Source organism: Carassius gibelio, chromosome B6, assembly GCF_023724105.1.
Source record: "Carassius gibelio isolate Cgi1373 ecotype wild population from Czech Republic chromosome B6, carGib1.2-hapl.c, whole genome shotgun sequence".
Taxonomy (NCBI): domain Eukaryota; kingdom Metazoa; phylum Chordata; class Actinopteri; order Cypriniformes; family Cyprinidae; genus Carassius; species Carassius gibelio.
The window spans coordinates 10,438,814-10,458,107 of record NC_068401.1 but is presented as its reverse complement, the minus strand read 5'-3'; the positions used below and the strand labels follow the sequence as shown (position 1 = coordinate 10,458,107).

The 19,294-nt window shown below is 36.5% G+C and overlaps 3 protein-coding genes and 1 pseudogene across 3 annotated transcripts in view; 1 reads left to right on the top strand and 3 right to left on the bottom strand.

Moving 5' to 3' along the window:
- The window catches only part of LOC127959445 (cystathionine gamma-lyase), a 48,717-nt gene extending 44,044 nt beyond the window's left edge, over positions 1-4,673 (bottom strand). Inside the window, exons 1-2 of the mRNA XM_052558634.1 lie at positions 4,618-4,673; positions 3,833-3,886 (exon numbers count right to left, since the gene is read on the bottom strand). The gene's annotated coding sequence lies outside the window, so the exon portion shown is untranslated. The remainder of the gene's footprint in view (positions 1-3,832; positions 3,887-4,617) is intronic.
- A 4,020-nt stretch (positions 4,674-8,693) lies between these two features.
- LOC127959046 (cystathionine gamma-lyase-like) lies at positions 8,694-11,558 on the bottom strand (annotated as a pseudogene).
- Positions 11,559-11,845: 287 nt separating this feature from the next.
- On the top strand, positions 11,846-14,165 carry LOC127959447 (ICOS ligand-like). Its single transcript, XM_052558637.1, has 5 exons — positions 11,846-12,057; positions 12,192-12,527; positions 12,619-12,903; positions 13,103-13,261; positions 13,336-14,165. The coding sequence occupies exons 1-5, from the start codon at positions 11,997-11,999 to the stop codon at positions 13,413-13,415; spliced, it is 921 nt and encodes a 306-aa protein (XP_052414597.1). The 5' UTR covers positions 11,846-11,996; the 3' UTR covers positions 13,416-14,165.
- Positions 14,166-14,690: 525 nt separating this feature from the next.
- On the bottom strand, positions 14,691-19,244 carry nit2 (nitrilase family, member 2). Its single transcript, XM_052558638.1, has 10 exons — positions 19,133-19,244; positions 18,585-18,703; positions 18,361-18,481; positions 18,185-18,273; positions 17,524-17,617; positions 15,698-15,772; positions 15,535-15,613; positions 15,354-15,452; positions 15,213-15,268; positions 14,691-15,122 (listed from the first exon to the last, which is right to left on the bottom strand). Exons 1-10 carry the CDS (start codon positions 19,158-19,160, stop codon positions 15,028-15,030), a joined length of 855 nt encoding a protein of 284 aa, XP_052414598.1. The 5' UTR covers positions 19,161-19,244; the 3' UTR covers positions 14,691-15,027.
- Positions 19,245-19,294: the final 50 nt, after the last annotated feature.

The following is a 19,294-nucleotide window of genomic DNA, read 5'->3' as shown; positions in this document are numbered from 1 at the left end:
AAAACCACTGGTTTAAGCTTTTCTTATATTGAATATCCTCCTTTTCTAATACAATCAGCTAAACAAAAGACCTGCAACTGCATACGATAGAATAAAACATATCAAGCAAAGAATATGAATGTATCTGTCTTCCAAATACATAACAGCTCAAACACATTCATTATTAAACATCTAAAAATATAGCTGAATTATTTTAAGATGTTTGGATTAGATATCTAAATGTTTAGACCATGATAAATATCCCCAACAAGTTATGTTGTCTGGAAAGAGCACACACACAAAAAACCCTTTCATAATTTAAACCTGTTTAACCTGAAATAGTTGGACAGGGTGGAGCACAAATACTGTATTTGTTACTTTATTAGTAATTTAGTCAACTGCCATGTCATTCTCTTTATTATCTGTTAAGGGGTTATGTTTGAAACTAAGTATAATTAAAATATATTTTAATATATTCAGCATTGCTGAATATGGCAGAAAGACTATTTTAGCACTGCATTTTCAGTTTTTATATTTTCACAGTTATATTAATCACTGTGTAATGTGTTCAGTGTTCTATCAAAGAAAGTGTAAATTAAAAGCTTCAGGGAAGCATAATTCAAATCGTTGTATTGTACATACAACAAGATTAGTACTAAAAGTACAAACTGTATTGCATTTGTTCCTGACAATAAATCAAATGTCTGAATCAGAATCAACGGGGAAATCACGCGGCGGCGGGACATGCTTTTACATCAATGAACGGTGGTGTACAGATGTAACTGTGTTAAAGAAGATGTGCTGTCCTGATTTAAAAATGCAGTTTGTCAACTGCAAGCCGTTCTATTCGCCGCGGGAGTTTCATTCGTTCATTCTGGTCAGTGTTTATATCCCTCCGCAAGCGCATGTGAGCTCAGCTTTACAGAAACTTGCTGATCAGATCACAGACACAGAACAACAACACCCGGACTCTGTTTTAATCATTCTTGGGGACTTTAACAAAGCCAATCTCTCCCGTGCACTGCCAAAATACAGACAGCATGTTACATGTCCCACCAGAGACAGTAATATATTGGATCACTGTTACACCACAATAAAGGATGCATATCACTCTGTTCCACGAGCAGCTTTGGGACGTTCTGATCACTGTCTGGTTCATCTTATACCGTCCTACAAGCAAAAACTTAAATCTGCTAAACCTGTAGTAAGGACTGTGAAGAGATGGACCAGCGAAACAGAGCAGGATTTACAATCTTGTTTTGACCTCACTGATTGGAGTGTTTTTGAAGCTGCTACCACCGATCTGGACGAACTCACAGAGACCGTAACATCCTATATTAGTTTCTGTAAGGATATATGCATTCCTACCAGGACTTATTTAACATTCAACAATGATAAGCCATGGTTTACAGTAAAACTCAGACATCTTCGTCAGGCCAAAGAGGATGCCTACAGAAATGGGGACAGGGTCTTGTACAATCAGGCCAGGAACACACTGAACAAAGAGATCAGAGCGGCTAAAAAGACCTACGCTAAAAAGTTGCAAGACCAGTTTACTTCCAACGACTCAACTTCAGTGTGGAGAGGTCTAAGAGCCATCACAAACTACAAGACACCATCCCCTTGCACTGAGGCTAATCAACGACTTGCTAACGACCTGAATGAGTTTTATTGCAGATTTGAAACCCCCATCACCCATTCTGACCATCTCCCTACACAACCATTAACACATCCTGCAATCCCACCTGTACACAAATCTGTGAAGATGATGTGCGCCAGGTCTTCAAGAAGAACAAAAGAAGAAAAGCACCAGGCCCAGATGGTGTTACACCAGCCTGTCTGAAAATCTGTGCTGACCAGCTGGCCCCCATCTTTTCACAGATCTTCAACAGATCCCTGGAGTTGTGTGAAGTGCCTTCCTGCTTCAAACGCTCCACCATCATCCCCATCCCAAAGAAACCCAAGATAGCAGAACTTAACGACTACAGACCTGTGGCTCTAACGTCTGTCGTCATGAAGTCGTTTGAAAAACTGGTTCTGGCTTATCTGAAGGACATCACTGGACCCTTACTGGACCCCCTCCAGTTTGCTTACCAAGCAAACAGGTCCGTGGATAATGCAATCAACATGGGATTGCACTTCATCCTGAAACATCTGGACAAAACAGGGACTTATGTGAGGATCCTATTTGTGGACTTTAGTTCGGCATTCAACACCATCATCCCAACAGCCCTTCAGACCAAACTGACCCAGCTCTCTGTTCCTAGCTCTATCTGTCAGTGGATCACCAGCTTTCTGACAGATAGGCAACAGTTAGTGAGACTGGGGAAATTCACATCAAACAGCTGCTCCACCAACACTGGTGCCCCTCAGGGATGTGTTCTCTCCCCTCTGCTCTTCTCTCTGTACACCAACGACTGCACCTCTAAAGACCCCTCTGTCAAGCTCCTGAAGTTTGCAGACGACACTACAGTCATCGGCCTCATCCAGGACCGTGATGAGTCTGCTTACAGACAAGAGGTTGAGCAGCTGGCTGTCTGGTGCAGTCTTAACAACCTGGAGCTGAACACGCTCAAAACAGTGGAGATGATCGTGGACTTTAGGAGAAACCCACCTGCACTTTCCCCACTCACCATCATGAACAGCACTGTGACTGCAGTGGAGTCATTCAGATTCCTGGGAACCACCATCTCTCAGGACCTGAAGTGGGACAATCACATTGACTCCATTGTTAAAAAGGCCCAGCAAAGGTTGTATTTCCTTCGCCAGCTGAGGAAGTTTAACCTGCCACAGGAGCTGCTAAAACAGTTCTACTCGGCCGTCATTGAGTCTGTCCTCTGTACTTCAATAACTGTCTGGTTTGGTTCAGCAACAAAATCAGACATCAGAAGACTACAGAGAACTGTTCGGACTGCTGAAAGGATTATTGGAATTTTTTATAAACCAATATTAATATAGTATTCATAACCTAATATATAGAATGTAATACTCACAGTTAAGACTACAACTTTTGCACCTTGTCCCGCAGCCTCCTTCACTAGTTTTTGTGCTCTTCCTAAGTTAGTTTCATTGTGCTCCCCTGCCCACCCTTCAAGAACTGTATACATCCAGAGTGAGGAAAAGGGCTCAGAAAATCACTCTGGATCCCTCACATCCAAGTCACCCCATCTTTGAACTTTTGCCATCTGTCCGGCGCCTCAGAGCCACAAACACCAGAACAGCAAGGCACAAGAACAATTTCTTCCCCCAGGCAATCTACCTCATGAACAGTTAAATGTTCCCTACTTATGCTTATAAACGTGCAATATCCTTATATTTATTTGTTAACCCTCCATCCTAGAACATTCCTGCATCTCACTCAATCCTATTCCATTATCATTTATAGCACAATTGTTTAAACACTTATTTATTTGTCAATTTGTAAATCTCTTTTTTGTTTTTTTATTTTTTATTTTTTTCTGTGTTGTTGTCTCTGTGTACTGGAAGCTTATGTCACTAAAACAAATTCCTTGTATGCGTAAGCATACTTGGCAATAAAGCTCTTTCTGATTCTGATCAGAAACTGTTAACTGTGGTTAACCACACCTACTGCTTTTAGTTATAGTGACTGATAACTTTTACAAACAGAAGCATTAAAACAGTGAACATACTTGAGCTTTTTAGTTTTATTACTATTTTAACATGCTGAATGGATGTCACTGATGATGGTATATTATTTTTTGTATCGTGTTACATGAACAGGACCACACAACATAAAGAGCCTACTGAAATAGCATTTTTGTAAATAGCAGTTTTAAACATTCTGTGCAGCTTTTACTTTTAATGATCTAAACACAACTGTTACCAAACTCACCTATGTCAGCATATACAGAAGCCTCCTCTGACCCAGCTTTTGTCAACTTCACCCCTGCATGAAAAGAGGGCACAGTTACCATACCAACCCATACAACTATGCACGAAACCGGTGTCACTGAGCCAGAAAACAGAGATGTAACTGTTTATTTTTCCTCCCCTTGCACTCCTTAGAGGCTGAATCACTAATTTGTATAGCTTAAATTATAAATAAGAACTGGTATTCCAGAATTGTTTTCTGGTGGGAAATGTTTTCCCAATCCTGGAGCAATATTTTTAATAAGTAAAAAAAAAAAAATCCTTCATTTAGTATTCCTTACAAAGTAACATATAATCCTGCAATACACATGAAATTAAAGGACATAATTTAGCCTTGTACAACATTTCAGTTCACTTGCAAATTAGTTATCATGCCATGTCCAACCTTTCCATTAAATTCAACCTAGATGAATGCTAGTCCTGCTTTTCCATGAAAGCTGTCATTTAAACTTACTATTACGGTAACCTTTTTTACTGTTCATCTACCAATCAAAGTTTTTAATCTTAAAGTACTTAAGCAACTTAAGTGTTAAGTTATTCTGTTAAATTTCAATATTAACTAAATGTTGAACAATTTTGCTATATTAATACATTTAAATTCAGCTGAAACTGTTTATTTTCAGGTTTATATATAGAGAGAGCGAGATAGATAACATTACTCTAATAGTCTACAGAAAAAAAACAAGACTCAACTAAATTTTAAGAACAATCTTCTGAAACATTATAAAAGATTTTACTGTCACTTACTTTTCTGTGTTTGACAAGTGACTTTCCATCAGGTCCAAAAACTAAGCAGCTGTTATACAGCTTTCCTCCTCAGGAATGGAACCTACAACAAAGACAAAGTCATGTGAGGGACATGGAAATGAATGGCATCAAACACACTAACGTGCTGGTTTGTGTCTGAGGGTCTCACCGCCCACTAAATAGACCCCACAATCCTTGGCTGCCTCCGACAACACCTTTGTGGACTCTCCGGGGATCTTCTCAGCATACTCAGCAAAGAACCCGGTTCCATAAGGGGAGTTGAAGCACTCCTTCAAACAAACATATATATAATGGATTATTAAATGCCATATTTTTTTTATAAACCAATATTAATATAGTATTCATAACCTAATATATAGAATGTAATACTCACAGTTAAGACTACAACTTTTGCACCTTGTCCCGCAGCCTCCTTCACTAGTTTTTGTGCTCTTCCTAAGTTAGTTTCATTGTAGTTTTGAGTGATTTTAGTTAATTGCACAGTCAAAACATGATCTGTATGAACCACATCTGCAGTTAAAACATAATATAATATTTTTATTTAACTGAATACTCCAGTCATTACTCCAGAATTCAGCATCACAGGATATTTTCGGACTCATTTCGAATATGGCCAGACTCGGGTGACACAGAGACATTGTAAAAACACATAATCACAAATGATATGATACATATGGAGGGTTATGTCCTTAGAATACATGGCTTTTTAATTATTTGCTGTGAAATTATTTCTGCAAAACATTTCAAATATTACTGTGGTCATATGTTGTCAAGTCAAGCAATCACATTGCTCAGTGATTTGCTTCACAATTACACCAAATTTGATCTGGTTTCAAAAGAAAAAGTTGGACTGTGTATATTATGTTTTTGGAATCAATACTAGTTCGCATACTCATCATTGTATGCTATATATCATATGGTTGGTCCTGCTTATATCACAGAAGGATAATTAGTATGTTATTATTTGTTGCAAAGGCACTGTGAGGAAAAAAACTAACTACTTACATCTCTAGTCTTATATCATATTACTATATCAAGTACATCTTTACTATATCAACTACTGTTACTCATTTGAATGTTCCTAGGGTTTATTCAGAGCGTGTTAAAAAGTGTTTTTTCTCTTTATGCACTCTGGTTATGGAATAATATGCAAGCCATAATTTTACTTAGAATCAATTCCATCTACTGCAAGCTGCACTGAAGGAATCATGCTGCTGTTATCATTGATCTTTCATATATTTTAGGGCTGCACAATTAATCAAATTTCTAATCGCAATTACAATTATGAATGCTAAAATTACATAATTGTTCAAAGCGGCAATTAATAGTTCAAAGTCCACTTATGTTAATCTCCATGCTTAAGATATGTTTTTTTTCTTAAGGGCCTTTCCATTGTTTTAGTTTTAGTTGTAGTATAACATTATAATAATTTACTTTTTTGTAATTCATAGAAGAAACCAAACCAATTAGTTAAGAGTGTTTTCAGCTTGTTTATTTTCATATAAAAATATGGCATGCAGTTGCATCAAACAATTGTATAAACATAATTCAATGCTAACTGGGATAATCATAATTATTAAATAGCAATCACAATTTCAAGGGAATAATTAACAATTATGATTTTTTTAATAATCGTGCAGCCCTAATATATTTTATTGTATATGTTGTTTAAATTGTGCATTGTGTTCTTTAAGTGAAACTTTATGTAGCCATCTTGACTGAGACTGCCTGGAGGAAGAGATTATATTTCTCAATGGAACCTTCCTGGTAAAAGAAAGAATAAATTAAATAAATAAATATCACCCAAAATTCATGTCCTGATTTGCTTCTAAATAAAATATTATATTATAAACTACAAAAAAGGTTTACTTCTTCATATTGGTGGTAACTGCTATACATTTTTATGATTATTTAATGTATAGTTCAAAAGAACAATATTTATTTACAATATAAATCTTTCGTAATTTTATAAACATCTTTATTGTGACTTAGAACAAAATTATGCTTCCTTGCCAAATAAAATAAGCTTTCTAGCTGAAATTATAATTTCACTCAAAAAAAAAAAAACTATTGTCACTGAATGTTTCTAAAATGTTGACACAATTCTTATCATGTGAGTCAATGAATGAAATCTATGCAAAAATGAAATGTGTTCTGAACTACTCACTGCAGCAGCAAGGGCTTGGTCTAGGTCTGAAATAATATTTTCTTCATCCTCCAGGCCTACAGACCAACGGATGAGCGTATCACTAATGCCCAGCTCTTTCTTCTCATTTTCAGCCACAGAAACATGAGTCATACTTACTCTAGAAATGAAGGAGTGCACCATGGGAAATGGAGGTGGATGAAATGTCACCACAAATTTTTTTCCTCTTCATATAAATCATAATGATACCCGACAAGATGCTGTATCAAATTATTCAATAGAAATATTGGAATTAGTGAATTACTTGTGAACCATACCGATCATAAACCTGTCACTATGATATTTCAAAATATAAGGTTTTCTACAATGAGGCATTTCAGACAGGAAAAATTTAGTTTTTGCTTTTTACTACAACATTAAAAACCCTTGTGGCAGTGCAAAAGTTTTGAGGTTCACACTCATCCATGTGGCTTTCACAAAAACAGTGAAAATACTTAAAGGGGGGGTGAAATGCTATTTCATGCATACTGAGTTTTTTACACTGTTAAAGAGTTGGATTCCCATGCTAAACATGGACAAAGTTTCAAAAATTAAGTTGTATGTTTGAAGGAGTATTTTTGTTCCAAAAATACTTCTTCCGGTTTGTCACAAGTTTCGGAACGTTTTTTTCGAATATGGCTCTGTGTGACGTTAGATGGAGCGGAATTTCCTTATATGGGTCCTAAGGCACTTCTGCCGGAAGAGCGTGCACTCCCGTATAGCGAGGCTGAGCAGCAGCACAGACATTTCACTGATCAGAGTGATTCACTGATCAGAGCGAGAGCATCGCGAAAAGTCACAAAATAAGTGTGTTTTTGGTTGCCAGGGCAAGACAACCCTGCACAGATTACCAAAAAAAAAAACAGCATTGGGGGACCAGTGCATGGAGTTTATTTTTACAGAGCATCAACAGAGTTGTGCAAGTGTTTTTGTTTGTTCCCTGCATTTCGAAGATGCTTGTTTTACAAACAAGGCCCAGTTTGACGCCTGATTTGTGTATCGTTTATTTCTTAAGGATGATGCAATCCCAAGGAAAAAGGGTCACGATTGTGTGTTGGAACCGCAGGCGGTGAGTAAAACTGCTTCAAATATCTCTGCCTCCTTGTTAGTGCGTCCCCTCCCATGCCGGAGACCTGGGTTCGAGCCCCGCTCGGAGCGAGTCGTTGCTGCTGCTGCTCTCGTTCAGTTTCAGCCTCGGGATCTGATTCTGGATCATAAATAAACGGCTGAATCTGACTGTAAGCCATGGTTTGTTTTGGATGTTTTTTTCCTCACGGTAATGTCACAGCTTCCACATGCTCTCAACGCAAAAGCCTATTCGCGCTCGTGATTCTTCAGCTCCGCCCACATGTCACGCCTCCAGCCGGTCGTGTTTTTCCGGGAAAAATCGGTACAGACTATCTTTCTCTTATGAATATAATAAAACTGAAGACTTTTTGGATTTATGAAGGATGCAGTACTACTCTATATGTACTCAAGATTAACAGGATATTGAGTGAAAACGAGCATTTCACCCCCCCTTTAATGCTTTTTTTTATATGTTAAGTGGATTTGGATATACTTACGGGTGCTCTGCTAGACTCTCAACACCACCAAGACTATCAGCAAGTGCAAACAACTGAAATGCATAAAACAATGTAAAATTCTTTAAACGTGTAAGATGTAAAAGATTTTCAAACAATATGAAGCGTCAAAGCACCTTCAGACTGCTGAGGAAAGTTGAGGCGTGCTCCAGTTTTCCTTTGATATAGAAAGAGATCATCCCAGGACATCCTGTGCACTGCCTCTTTGTCAGCTCATGCTGAGGGATGGAAGACCTGAAGGAAAAGAGATGATTAAGATCTATCAGTATCAGTTCATTATGAATAATCCAGTTCAGTTTTGAAGCATGTAAACTACTATTCAAAAGTGTAATGTAAGATTTATTTAACTTTTTTTTTTTTTTTTTTTTTTACATTTAAACTCACATTACAGGATACATGCAGGACACAACAGCCGTTTTCAACTGTAACAATATCAATTATAATAGAATTATAATTATTATTTAAGAACATGCATAAAGAAATGTTTCTTGGGCACCAAATCATCATATTAGAATGGTTTCTAATGGATCATATGACACTAAAGACTGCAGTAATGGCTGTTGAATATTCAGATTTTCCATCACAGGAATAAATTATGTTATCATTATATTCAGATGGGCTGTTTGAACAACGTGCCAAAATTGTCTAACATGCATTTTTATATAAAGTCACAATAATATTTCTCCAGAAACTGTGCCGCAGCCATTGCGTTCTTAAAGTGCTGCTTCATTCTCACGTGAAGTGTCTTCAGACCCCGATTGCACATATAACAGTCAAAGGGAGAAGCCACAGTCCCAAGAGCTGAAGAAAATAGAGAGGAAGGGAGATGAAAATGAACCCTTTGCTTCTGCTATGCTCAAGCTCATTTTTTTTTGCATTTCAATCAGGCACAATTCTGCAATGTATTGCTAAAAAAAAAGAAAAAAAAGAAAGAAAGCTCAAGGTTTAATCATCACATTAGGACTGTAACAGTGTGACAGGTGGAAAGTATGTGATAAAACTGGAAAAAATATAATTTGCTCAAATTATTGATTACACAAGGATTTTCATAGTGAGACTACACTACATGCAATAACAAAAGGGAAATATCAGCAGCAGATATTAAAACAGGATATTACTGATATTACCTGAAGGACAAGTAACGTAATAAGAATTTTTTTCCCTTACAAAACACTCCCAATAGTGTAGATAAAAGAACTTCTAACTGGTGCCTCTCTTGGTCATGTTAAAACACATCTTCAGCATGTTTATGTACTGTACATTATAACACCGAGCTGAACCTTTAACAGTCTTTGATGATATGTTTAGTGGCCTATGATTCCTTGCCCTTCTGATTACTTAAAAATATTTTGAATAATGTGTGCGTGTGTGTATCTGTGTGTAGACAGACAGACTTACTGACTGAAAGATAGATCCTTACCACTCTGCAAAAACTTCAGTCGTTTATAGATGTCATCACGGTTGAGAGAAATCAGTCCCATCACAACATCACTGTGTCCTGGAATAACATGGATCATTTTCATTTTGATCAACAAAGTTTCAGTTATACAAAAGGCTGAAGTAATTTTTGTATTTATTTTTACCATTCATGTACTTTGTTGCAGAGTACATGCCGATGTCTGCTCCAAGTGCAAGGGGGCGCTGTTCCAGGTAAGAGAAAAACTGTTTAATATTTAAGTCAGTATTTAGTTTCTTTATAAGGAAATTCAATCCCTGCACTGGAATCTTCTAAATGATACTTAAGTATTGTACTCAGTGCATAATAAAAAGGTACATTTATCTGAAATCACTTTTTAATTGGTAGCATGCGTTAGGTTAGGTGCGGTACTTCCCAAATCTAATTAACATGTTATTGTCGGGTTTAATCAGGTGAGCAAATATTTCCCCATCAATCCCTTTTTTTAATGCTTTCTCTGCCAAGTGTACCTTTGTATTTGGTTTTAGAGCTGCTTTTAGCTCCTCTAACTTTGTGAGGTCAGCAAAAGAGACATCAAGGCCAAATTCCACAGTTATTTTTGAAAGATACTCATTTGTTCCTGATGGGAAATACATGACAGACTCAGCAAGACTCAACTAGTATCAAATCTCATTTTATTTATTAGCTATAAGGAGCAGTAACTCACCTCCATAAACATCATTCATGCACAAAATTCCATCTCCAGCCTTAAAAAGATGTGTGATGGTCAAAGTTGCAGCCAATCCAGAGGAAAGAGCGAGACCTATCAGAAAAGTCAGACAGAGCTTTAGATTATGGCAATGTCATATAGCATATCATATAAATGTGTTGGTGACAGACTCACAGTATTGTGCACCATCCAGAACAGCAACTGCTCTCTCAAGACTGCTCTCTTTCTCGTGGGATTTCCACTCCTGCTGTACTCAAAACCCTGGCAGAATAAAATAACAGGGAAAACCTTGGAATTCAAAATACTACACAAACCAGTTTTTTTTTTTTTTTTTTTATTGTAAAGGAAATGTAAACTCTGTGAATGAGGAATTAACAAAAAAACATTAAAGAGGTCTAATCTAAGTAAATACCAGATTAAAAAGTACAGGAAAGTTGGTACTGTTATTTTGTGGTATAATTTTTTTATGAAGAAACACAGTTCACAAGGGAACATGATCTTTTTACTTAAACCAGCTTCCTATGAAATGTAATTGTTGAGTAAATAATCAGTCAAATTTCAGTTAATGCAGCATCTTTGCTGATGCAATCTGTAACCGTAAAGGTATCTTATCATTTGTTGACTTGATCCTCCAGAAGGGTTTGGGTCTAGGAGACCATTTTAAATCAGCGAACACTGGCTTAAACTAGCCAAAACCAGATGAATGCTTTAAAGCAGGGCAACTGAGCATTATACTGAAGAATTTCTCCTTAAGATGTGGTGATGTTTCAATGTCAAATTTTGTTAATTTATCCAATATTAACACAAATAGGCCTGACTTGTAATTTGCAAAGTGAATCCTGCTGATAACAACAAATGGATCATCACCATTAAATGGATCATCACCATTAATATCCAACTAATTTAGTCATCTAGATTTGAAGAAAGGTTTATTCCAAGACATTATTAGGTTTATTCCAATGTATTATTCTATAGGTATAGGTATTATTCTACATGACCAATTTTAGATCCCTTAATCCTACCCATACCTTAACTTAATAACTACCTTACTAAGTTTCAATAAACAGAAAATTCGGAGTTTATTGAAGCAAAAGTGAAAGAATAAAGATGCAATTTGTCATCAAATCTTTTTAAGAATTATTTTAAGCATGTATTTATAAATAACTGACATGTACACACACAGAGAGAGAGAGATTTTGTATTATTTGTTTTTTGTTTGTTTGGCATGTGCTTTTCCTTACACTTTCTTAAAATCACCAGGAAGTGAAACTCATTTGACTGTATACTCACGCTGTAGTGGTAGACAGGTCTTTGCCTGTTTGACAGGTCATATTGGTTTTGGGCACAGCCCACTGAATTAATATGACTGCAGTTTCATAGCAGTGTGATATCAGTTCGCTGTGTCTGTCTCCTTATCTGAGGTACACTTTAGACACAAATCAATCATATGACTATTTTTAAGCGATGAAAGATACTTGTTTCGTTGTTCTGCTACTTTGCGTCTCAAGTTTCGTCTCAGTACAAGGTAAGTCCTGTGGGTGTGAATTAGTTCCAGCTCAGTTGACTCTTCTGGCTTGAAAGATAAGATGTATACTCTAGACTATAGGCCATAGGCTATACCTTAAATTCAAGATTTATTTTTGATCTCTTACAATTCAGCTGATGAATGCATAGTCGGAGTGATTGGGGAGCGCGCCATCCTTCCCTGTGTTTATAATGGGGTAAAAAATTTGACTTTACTCCACATCTCATCTGAATGGAAAAGAGGAATGGAAATAGTTCACACTGCATTCTGGATGGAGGGAAAAGTGGAGATGCAAAATGTGTCCCACAGTAACCGGACTACTGTGTCATCTTTGGCTCCAAAAACTGGAGATTTCTCAGTGGAGTTACATGATATACATTTATCAGATGCACACAATTACAGTTTTAATCTTAAGCTTCTGGGTCAAAATAGAAGCTCTCTGGTCTGCACTGTCTGTCTCACCATAGCAGGTAAGGATAAAATATTGAAGGCACCCATACTTGCTACTTTGACTTTCTGATGCTTATTTTGGTTTCAAGCATTCATTCTATTTATTTGCAGGTCATTTCAGCCGTCCTACTCTACTGAGAGCGAATGGAGTGTATGGTGCAGAAACCAGCTTGCTTTGCAACTCTTTAGGAGGATTTCCTTCTCCGTCCATCTACTGGCTTGTCAACCACACGCAGCGTCCTCCAGAAACGTCAGTCACAACATATATGACTACTCTACCTCAGTCTGAACTCTACAACATAACAACTGTCCTATCTATCAACATCTCAGCGGACACTGCTGTATCCTGTGTTATAGAAAACAAATTGCTGAATGAAACTTTAAAGGCAACAAACTGTAAGTCTCTCCTCAGTTGCAGTAATGTTGCTGGGTTTTATTTTTGCATACATCAGATAAAATGTAAAACATGTAGATGTCCTGTAACATGAAGAACACAGAAGTCAAAATTAGATTTAGCTGGAAATGTACAGCTAATAAAGCCATACAATGATAAAAAAAAATATGAAAACTATATGTGATTTTTGCATGTGGTCAGTTGTTTTTTTGTCAAGGAAGTCAGAGAGACGGCTGTCAGAGCACATATGGGTCTTCAGCGCTGCTCTGTGTGTGGTTGTTTCCTTACTGGTGGCTACAGCTCTATATTTCCAGAAGAAATGGGACCAAGATCAAAAAAGAAAGCAACACAGATGTGGAGGTACTGAAGTCCTGTTTATTTACGGATCTAACGGTGTGATTTTGTTATATGACTCTCATTCCTTTGTGTTGCAGATGATTCATGTTGGGAGGGCACTGACATGATCGTGTTTGATTTGAAGCAATGGGCTTCCAGTCCTGAGACTGATGTGTAACATGGTTTGGAAAGGCATTCTGAGTTGACACGACTAACTTATGTCATTTTTATTAATTGTGATGGACTGGAAGTGATTCTGTTTCATTTCAGAGGATGAATCATCTTGAGCCGGTACAGACTTCTTTCGAGACCACAATACTATTCTTTCATTGAATAGCCTCCCTTTTTCCATACGATCGGCTAAACAAAAGATGCATACAGTTGCATAACGCAAAGAATATAAATGAATCTATTTGAACAGTTCAGGAACTCTTTCTTAGTAAGTATTTAGACAAGTTACACATACACTCACATCTAACATTTTTAGACCATGTTAAATATCCACGACATGCTATGTTGTTGGGAAAGAGCTCAAAACAACTTTCATAACTTTACCTGTTTAACCTGAAGTAGTTAGACAGGCTGGAGCACAAATGCAGATGAGTTACTGTAAAAGTCATATATATTACCATCATGTAATTCTCTCTATTATCCATTGATGGGTGGTGTTGAGACTAAATATAATTAAAATATATTCAGCAGCACTGGATGTGGCATAAAAACAATTTTAACACCAGATTTTCTTATATAAACATACTTGCCTTTTAATCGCTGTGTAATAGTTTCACTATTGTATCAAAGTCATTGTAAATAAAAGACCTACGAGAGACAGAAATCAAACCTTGTATATAATTACTCTGAGGCTATAGTTTGTCAATAATTAAAATGTCTTTCTGTGGTAACCCACATTACTTTCTAATTATTCCTAATACTTAACCATTAATATGTATGCATGTGTGTGTATATATATATATATATATATATATATATATATATATATATATATATATCCAAATAATAACATTCTTAAAGGGAGATTCAACCAAAGATCATTTAAGAAAAAAAAATTGTCTATAGAAATCAAGTTTAACCAAAATGGTTTTGTAAAATACAAAATATCTTATTTTGTGTTCCACAAAAGGATGAGGAAATGATTACAGAATTTATAAGCAGTACATTTCTTTCAATTCTGGCTCAAAATCAATGCTTTACTTTAAAGTGCATTTCTATGTGACAAAAATTTATTATTATATTGTATATTATATGAATTCAGTGATATCTATAATTTTTTGGTTCTGTCCTGTATTATTAATTTATTTACTCCAATTGAAGGCCCTCATGGGGGACTTTGTGGGTCGGATGGGCTCGATCTCTCACACACTCTCTCACACACACACACACAGACACACACTCAAAAAAAAAAAAAAAAAAAAGGAGATAACTTATTATGAAGTAAATTTTTCCAGATAATATTTTAATCTCTTTTGGATTTAATACAATGACAGAAAACTAAATTATATATATAATGATGCTTAATACGTTTCCTCACACTGATGCAGCACTTTACCTGCCCAGAAACAACGGTCCACTGTACTCACAACTTCTTTCATCTATTCCAAATAGAATTTTCATTGTAAGAGAAACATCATAATGCAAATTGTTGTTCACATTAATTCAAACATCTTTGTTGTGCGATGCCCCACATAACACTGATGAAGACTTGTGTCTAATTCAAAGTGCTGATTTAGTCTGTCTTAAAGTCCACTGTAGTGCTTCGTGTGAATGAGAGTTCAGCCCTCCTGAACACTGTTAACACTGTATAGATCATTCCGTCGCTGTGTGGTGATTGGGATCTGCTGGCGCACATCAGCCAAATACTGCAGGTCTACAAGCAGAAGAGGAAGAGTATGTTTGCATTAATACCAACTGGCTCTACAGCTCACAATTTTTGTAAATGTAAAACGCAGAAATATACCTATGTCAGCATAGAGAACAGATTCCTTTGGTCCAGCTTTGGCAATTACCTCCCCCCTGCATGGAAAATTGGGCACAGTTATATTAGTAATACATGCAAAAATATACACAATCTGTCAATAATGAGACAGAAAGCACTGACCAAGGGTTAACCACAGAGCTGTGACCCCACGCCACATAGCTGGCACTTTCATCTCTTGCTGGTGAAGCAGTGGCCACATATACCTGATTATCTACTGCCCTGTGAAAAGGACACAAAATGTATTACAGCAGGCCTGGGGAAATTAATAGTTTAGTAACTCCATGTGGCCTGGTATACTGACCTCCCCCTCTGCAGCAGCTCCCAGTGAGCTGGACCGGTGGTCATATTGAAGGCACCAGGATATACTAAAAGCTGGCAACCTACATAGACAGATACAAGAGGAATTCATTTCAAGTATGCCTACATAGTTACATTTTAACAAAATTTTACATTTACTTTCTCACCTTTCTTAGCATAGATGTGTGCCAGCTCTGCAAACCTGATGTCATAACATATTCCCACACCAACTTTACAAAATGCTGCAAAGAAATACATAAACTGTATGATTTCACATTTGGAGAGAACAAAAATAAAGGTCACATTGGCAATGCACCAATATTTATATTCTGGCCAATTCTGATGAGGCAATTGTTATGCACCTGTTGTGGTCGATATTACATATTGTCTTTATTTGTTTTTACAGATGGTTACTAAATGTAAAAATAAAGGGAAATATGCATGCATAATATTGGCTTATATATACCCAACATTAATTCTGATTTAAAAAAAAAAAACTCTAATATTGGCCAATTAGCAATAATATACAGGTGCATACCAATAAATTAGAATGTCATGGAAAAGTTAATTTATTTCAGTAATTCAACTAAATAAATTCAAATAAATTCAGTGCACACAGACTGAAGTAGTTTAAGTGTTTGCTTCTTTTAAATGTGATGATTTTGACAATGAAATATTTAACATAACCACACCAATTCACTATCTCAGCAAATTAAAATATGGTGGCATGTTAATCAACTCAAACCACCTGCAAAGGTTTCCTGAGCCTTGAAACAATGGTCTCTCAGTTTAATTCACTAGGCTACACAATCATGGGGAAGACTGCTGATCTGACAGTTGTCCAAAAGACAATCATTGACACCCTTCACAAGGAGGGTAAGCCATAAACATTCAATGCCAAGAAGCTGGCTGTTCACAGAGTGCTGTATCCAAGCATGTTAACAGAAAGTTGAGTAGAAGAAAAAAAGTGTGGAAGAAAAAGATGCACAACCAACCGAGAAAACCACAGCTTTATGAGGATTGTCAAATAAAATCAATTCAAGAATTTGAGTGAACTTCACAAGGAATGGACTGAGGCTGGAGTCAAGGCATTAAGAGCCACCACACACAGACGTGTCAAGGAATTTGCTGAACCATAGACAATGTCAGAGGCGTCTTACCTGGTCTAAGGAGAAGAAGAACTGGACTGTTACCCAGTGATCCAAAGTCCTCTTTTCAGATGAAAGCACGTTTTGTATTTCATTTGAAAAGACCAAAGTCCTAGAGTCTGGAGGAAGGGTGGAGAAGCTTCCACAGTCTGTGATGATTTGGGGTGCAATGTCATCTTCTGGTTTGTCTCCATTGTGTTTTTTTAAAACAAAGTCACTGCACCCGTTTACCAAGACATTTTTAATCTCTTAATGCTTCCTACTGGTGACCAGCTTTTTGAAGATGCTGATTTCATTTTCCAGCAAGTATTGGTGTGCTTGACTGGCCAGCAAATTCACCAGACCCGAACACCAGAGAGAATCTATGGGGTATTGTCAAGAGGAAAATGAGAAACAAGAGACCAAAATATGCAGATGAGCTAAAAGCCACTGTCAAAGAAACCTGGGCTTCCATACCTCCTCAGCAGTGCCACAAACTCATCACCTCCATGCCACGCCGAATTGAGGCAGCAATTAAAGCAAAAGTAGCCCCTACCAAGTATTGAGTACATGTACAGTAAATGAACATACTTTCCAGAAGCCCAACCTTCACTAACAATGTTTTTTTTTAATAAGTATTCTATTTTGTAAAGATTTAATTGGTGGGACTTGTTAAATGTTAGCCAAAATCATCAACCAAAGACTTAAACTACTTCAGTCTGTGTGCGTTAAATTTATTTAATAAACAAGTTTCACAATTTTAGTTGAATTACTGAAATGAACTTTTCCACGCCATTCTAATTTATTGAAATGCATACTGTACATTCATTAAATACATGGACAAGATTTCTATAATACACACTCACGGGTTTCAAACATGGATAAACTGTTTCCTGGACTTAGTGTTTCAGACTCCTGAAATCGTATTTTCCCTGGCACATCAATATCAAAAAGATGAATCTGAAAGGATATTAAGATAAAAAGAGTACAAATGCATAAAAGTTTGATTCATTTTTTTTTTCTAAATAAGCCAAACGGTTTACTCAAAAGATTGGTTAATACATCCTGAAATATATTATACACATTATACATATCTACACACAACTGTTCCAAAGTGTAGGGGTCAGTAAGAATTAAAAAAAAATATTAAAGAAGTCTCTTAAGTTGACCAAGACTGCAATTATATATTTGATCAAAAATACAGTAAAAACACTAATATGAAATATTAAATACTAAATATCATGAAAATGTCATTTATTTCTGTATTGCTAAAGCTGAATTTCCAGCAGCCATTATTCCAGTATTCTGTCTCACATTAACCTTCAGATATCATTCTAATATGCTGATGTGGAGCTCAATAAACATTTAATATAATCATCATTGTTGATATCTGTTCCGCTTCTTAATATTTTTTGAAACGCTGATAAAACATTTTTAATATTCCCTGATTAACTGAAGGTTCAAAAGGACAGCACTTATTTGAAGTAGAAATCTTTTGTAACAAAAAATTTCTTTACCGTTACTTACTTTTCTGTGTTTGACAAGTAACTTTCCATCAGGTCCAAAAACTAAGCAGCTGTTATACAGCTTTCCTCCATCCTCCTCAGGAATGGAACCTACAACAAAGACACAGTCATGTGAGGGACATGGAAATGAATGGCATCAAACACACTAACGTGCTGGTTTGTGTCTGAGGGTCTCACCGCCCACTAAATAGACCCCACAATCCTTGGCTGCCTCCGACAACACCTTTGTGGACTCTCCGGGGATCTTCTCAGCATACTCAGCAAAGAACCCAGTTCCATAAGGGGAGTTGAAGCACTCCTTCAAACAAACATATACATAATTGATTATTAAATGCCATATTTGTGTATAAACCAATATTAATATAGTATTCATAACCTAAGATATAGAATGTAATACTCACAGGTAAGACTACAACTTTTGCACCTTGTCCTGCAGCCTCCTTCACTAGTTTTTGTGCCCTATCCAAGTTGTCTGCCTTGATCTTTGAAACATGTAACTGAACCACAGCCAGACGAAACTCTAGGGGGCAGAAGATCAATTGTTTGTTTATTAGCTGCAGCAGGATCAATGATTCACAACTCTTTCAACTTTTAACCGGCAGCCTCCTTTGCAGCTTTTTGTTTTGGAATTCTCTACACTTTTCTGCTTCTGTCAAAGGAAGTGCAGTCAAAACAAAAACACTATTTTTGTTTTATTGTAGTTTTGGGTGATTTAAGTTAAATGAACAGTCAAAACATGATCTGTATGAACCACATCTGCAGTCAAAACATTGTTTTTAGGTTCAAACATTTCGCATTTAATTAATCCACAACTTGGAACAGTGTGGAAGGCTGGATGCAAAGTGAAATCAAGCGTGTTAATATGCTACGTTTAGATAATCACCAACTAAACTATATCAAATAACACGATCTAAACGTTGTACCGCTCTGAATGTAAAAATATACTCACTCGACATTGCCTTTAAGATACCAGACATTGATATACTGCTTGGAACCTTTTATACAGTCAATGATCGGAACACACACAGTACAGAAATAGCAATGTCATGACAATCTCCGCCCACTAAAATACATTCAAAATAAAAGTCCTCGGTTGGAATTATTTTTTTCT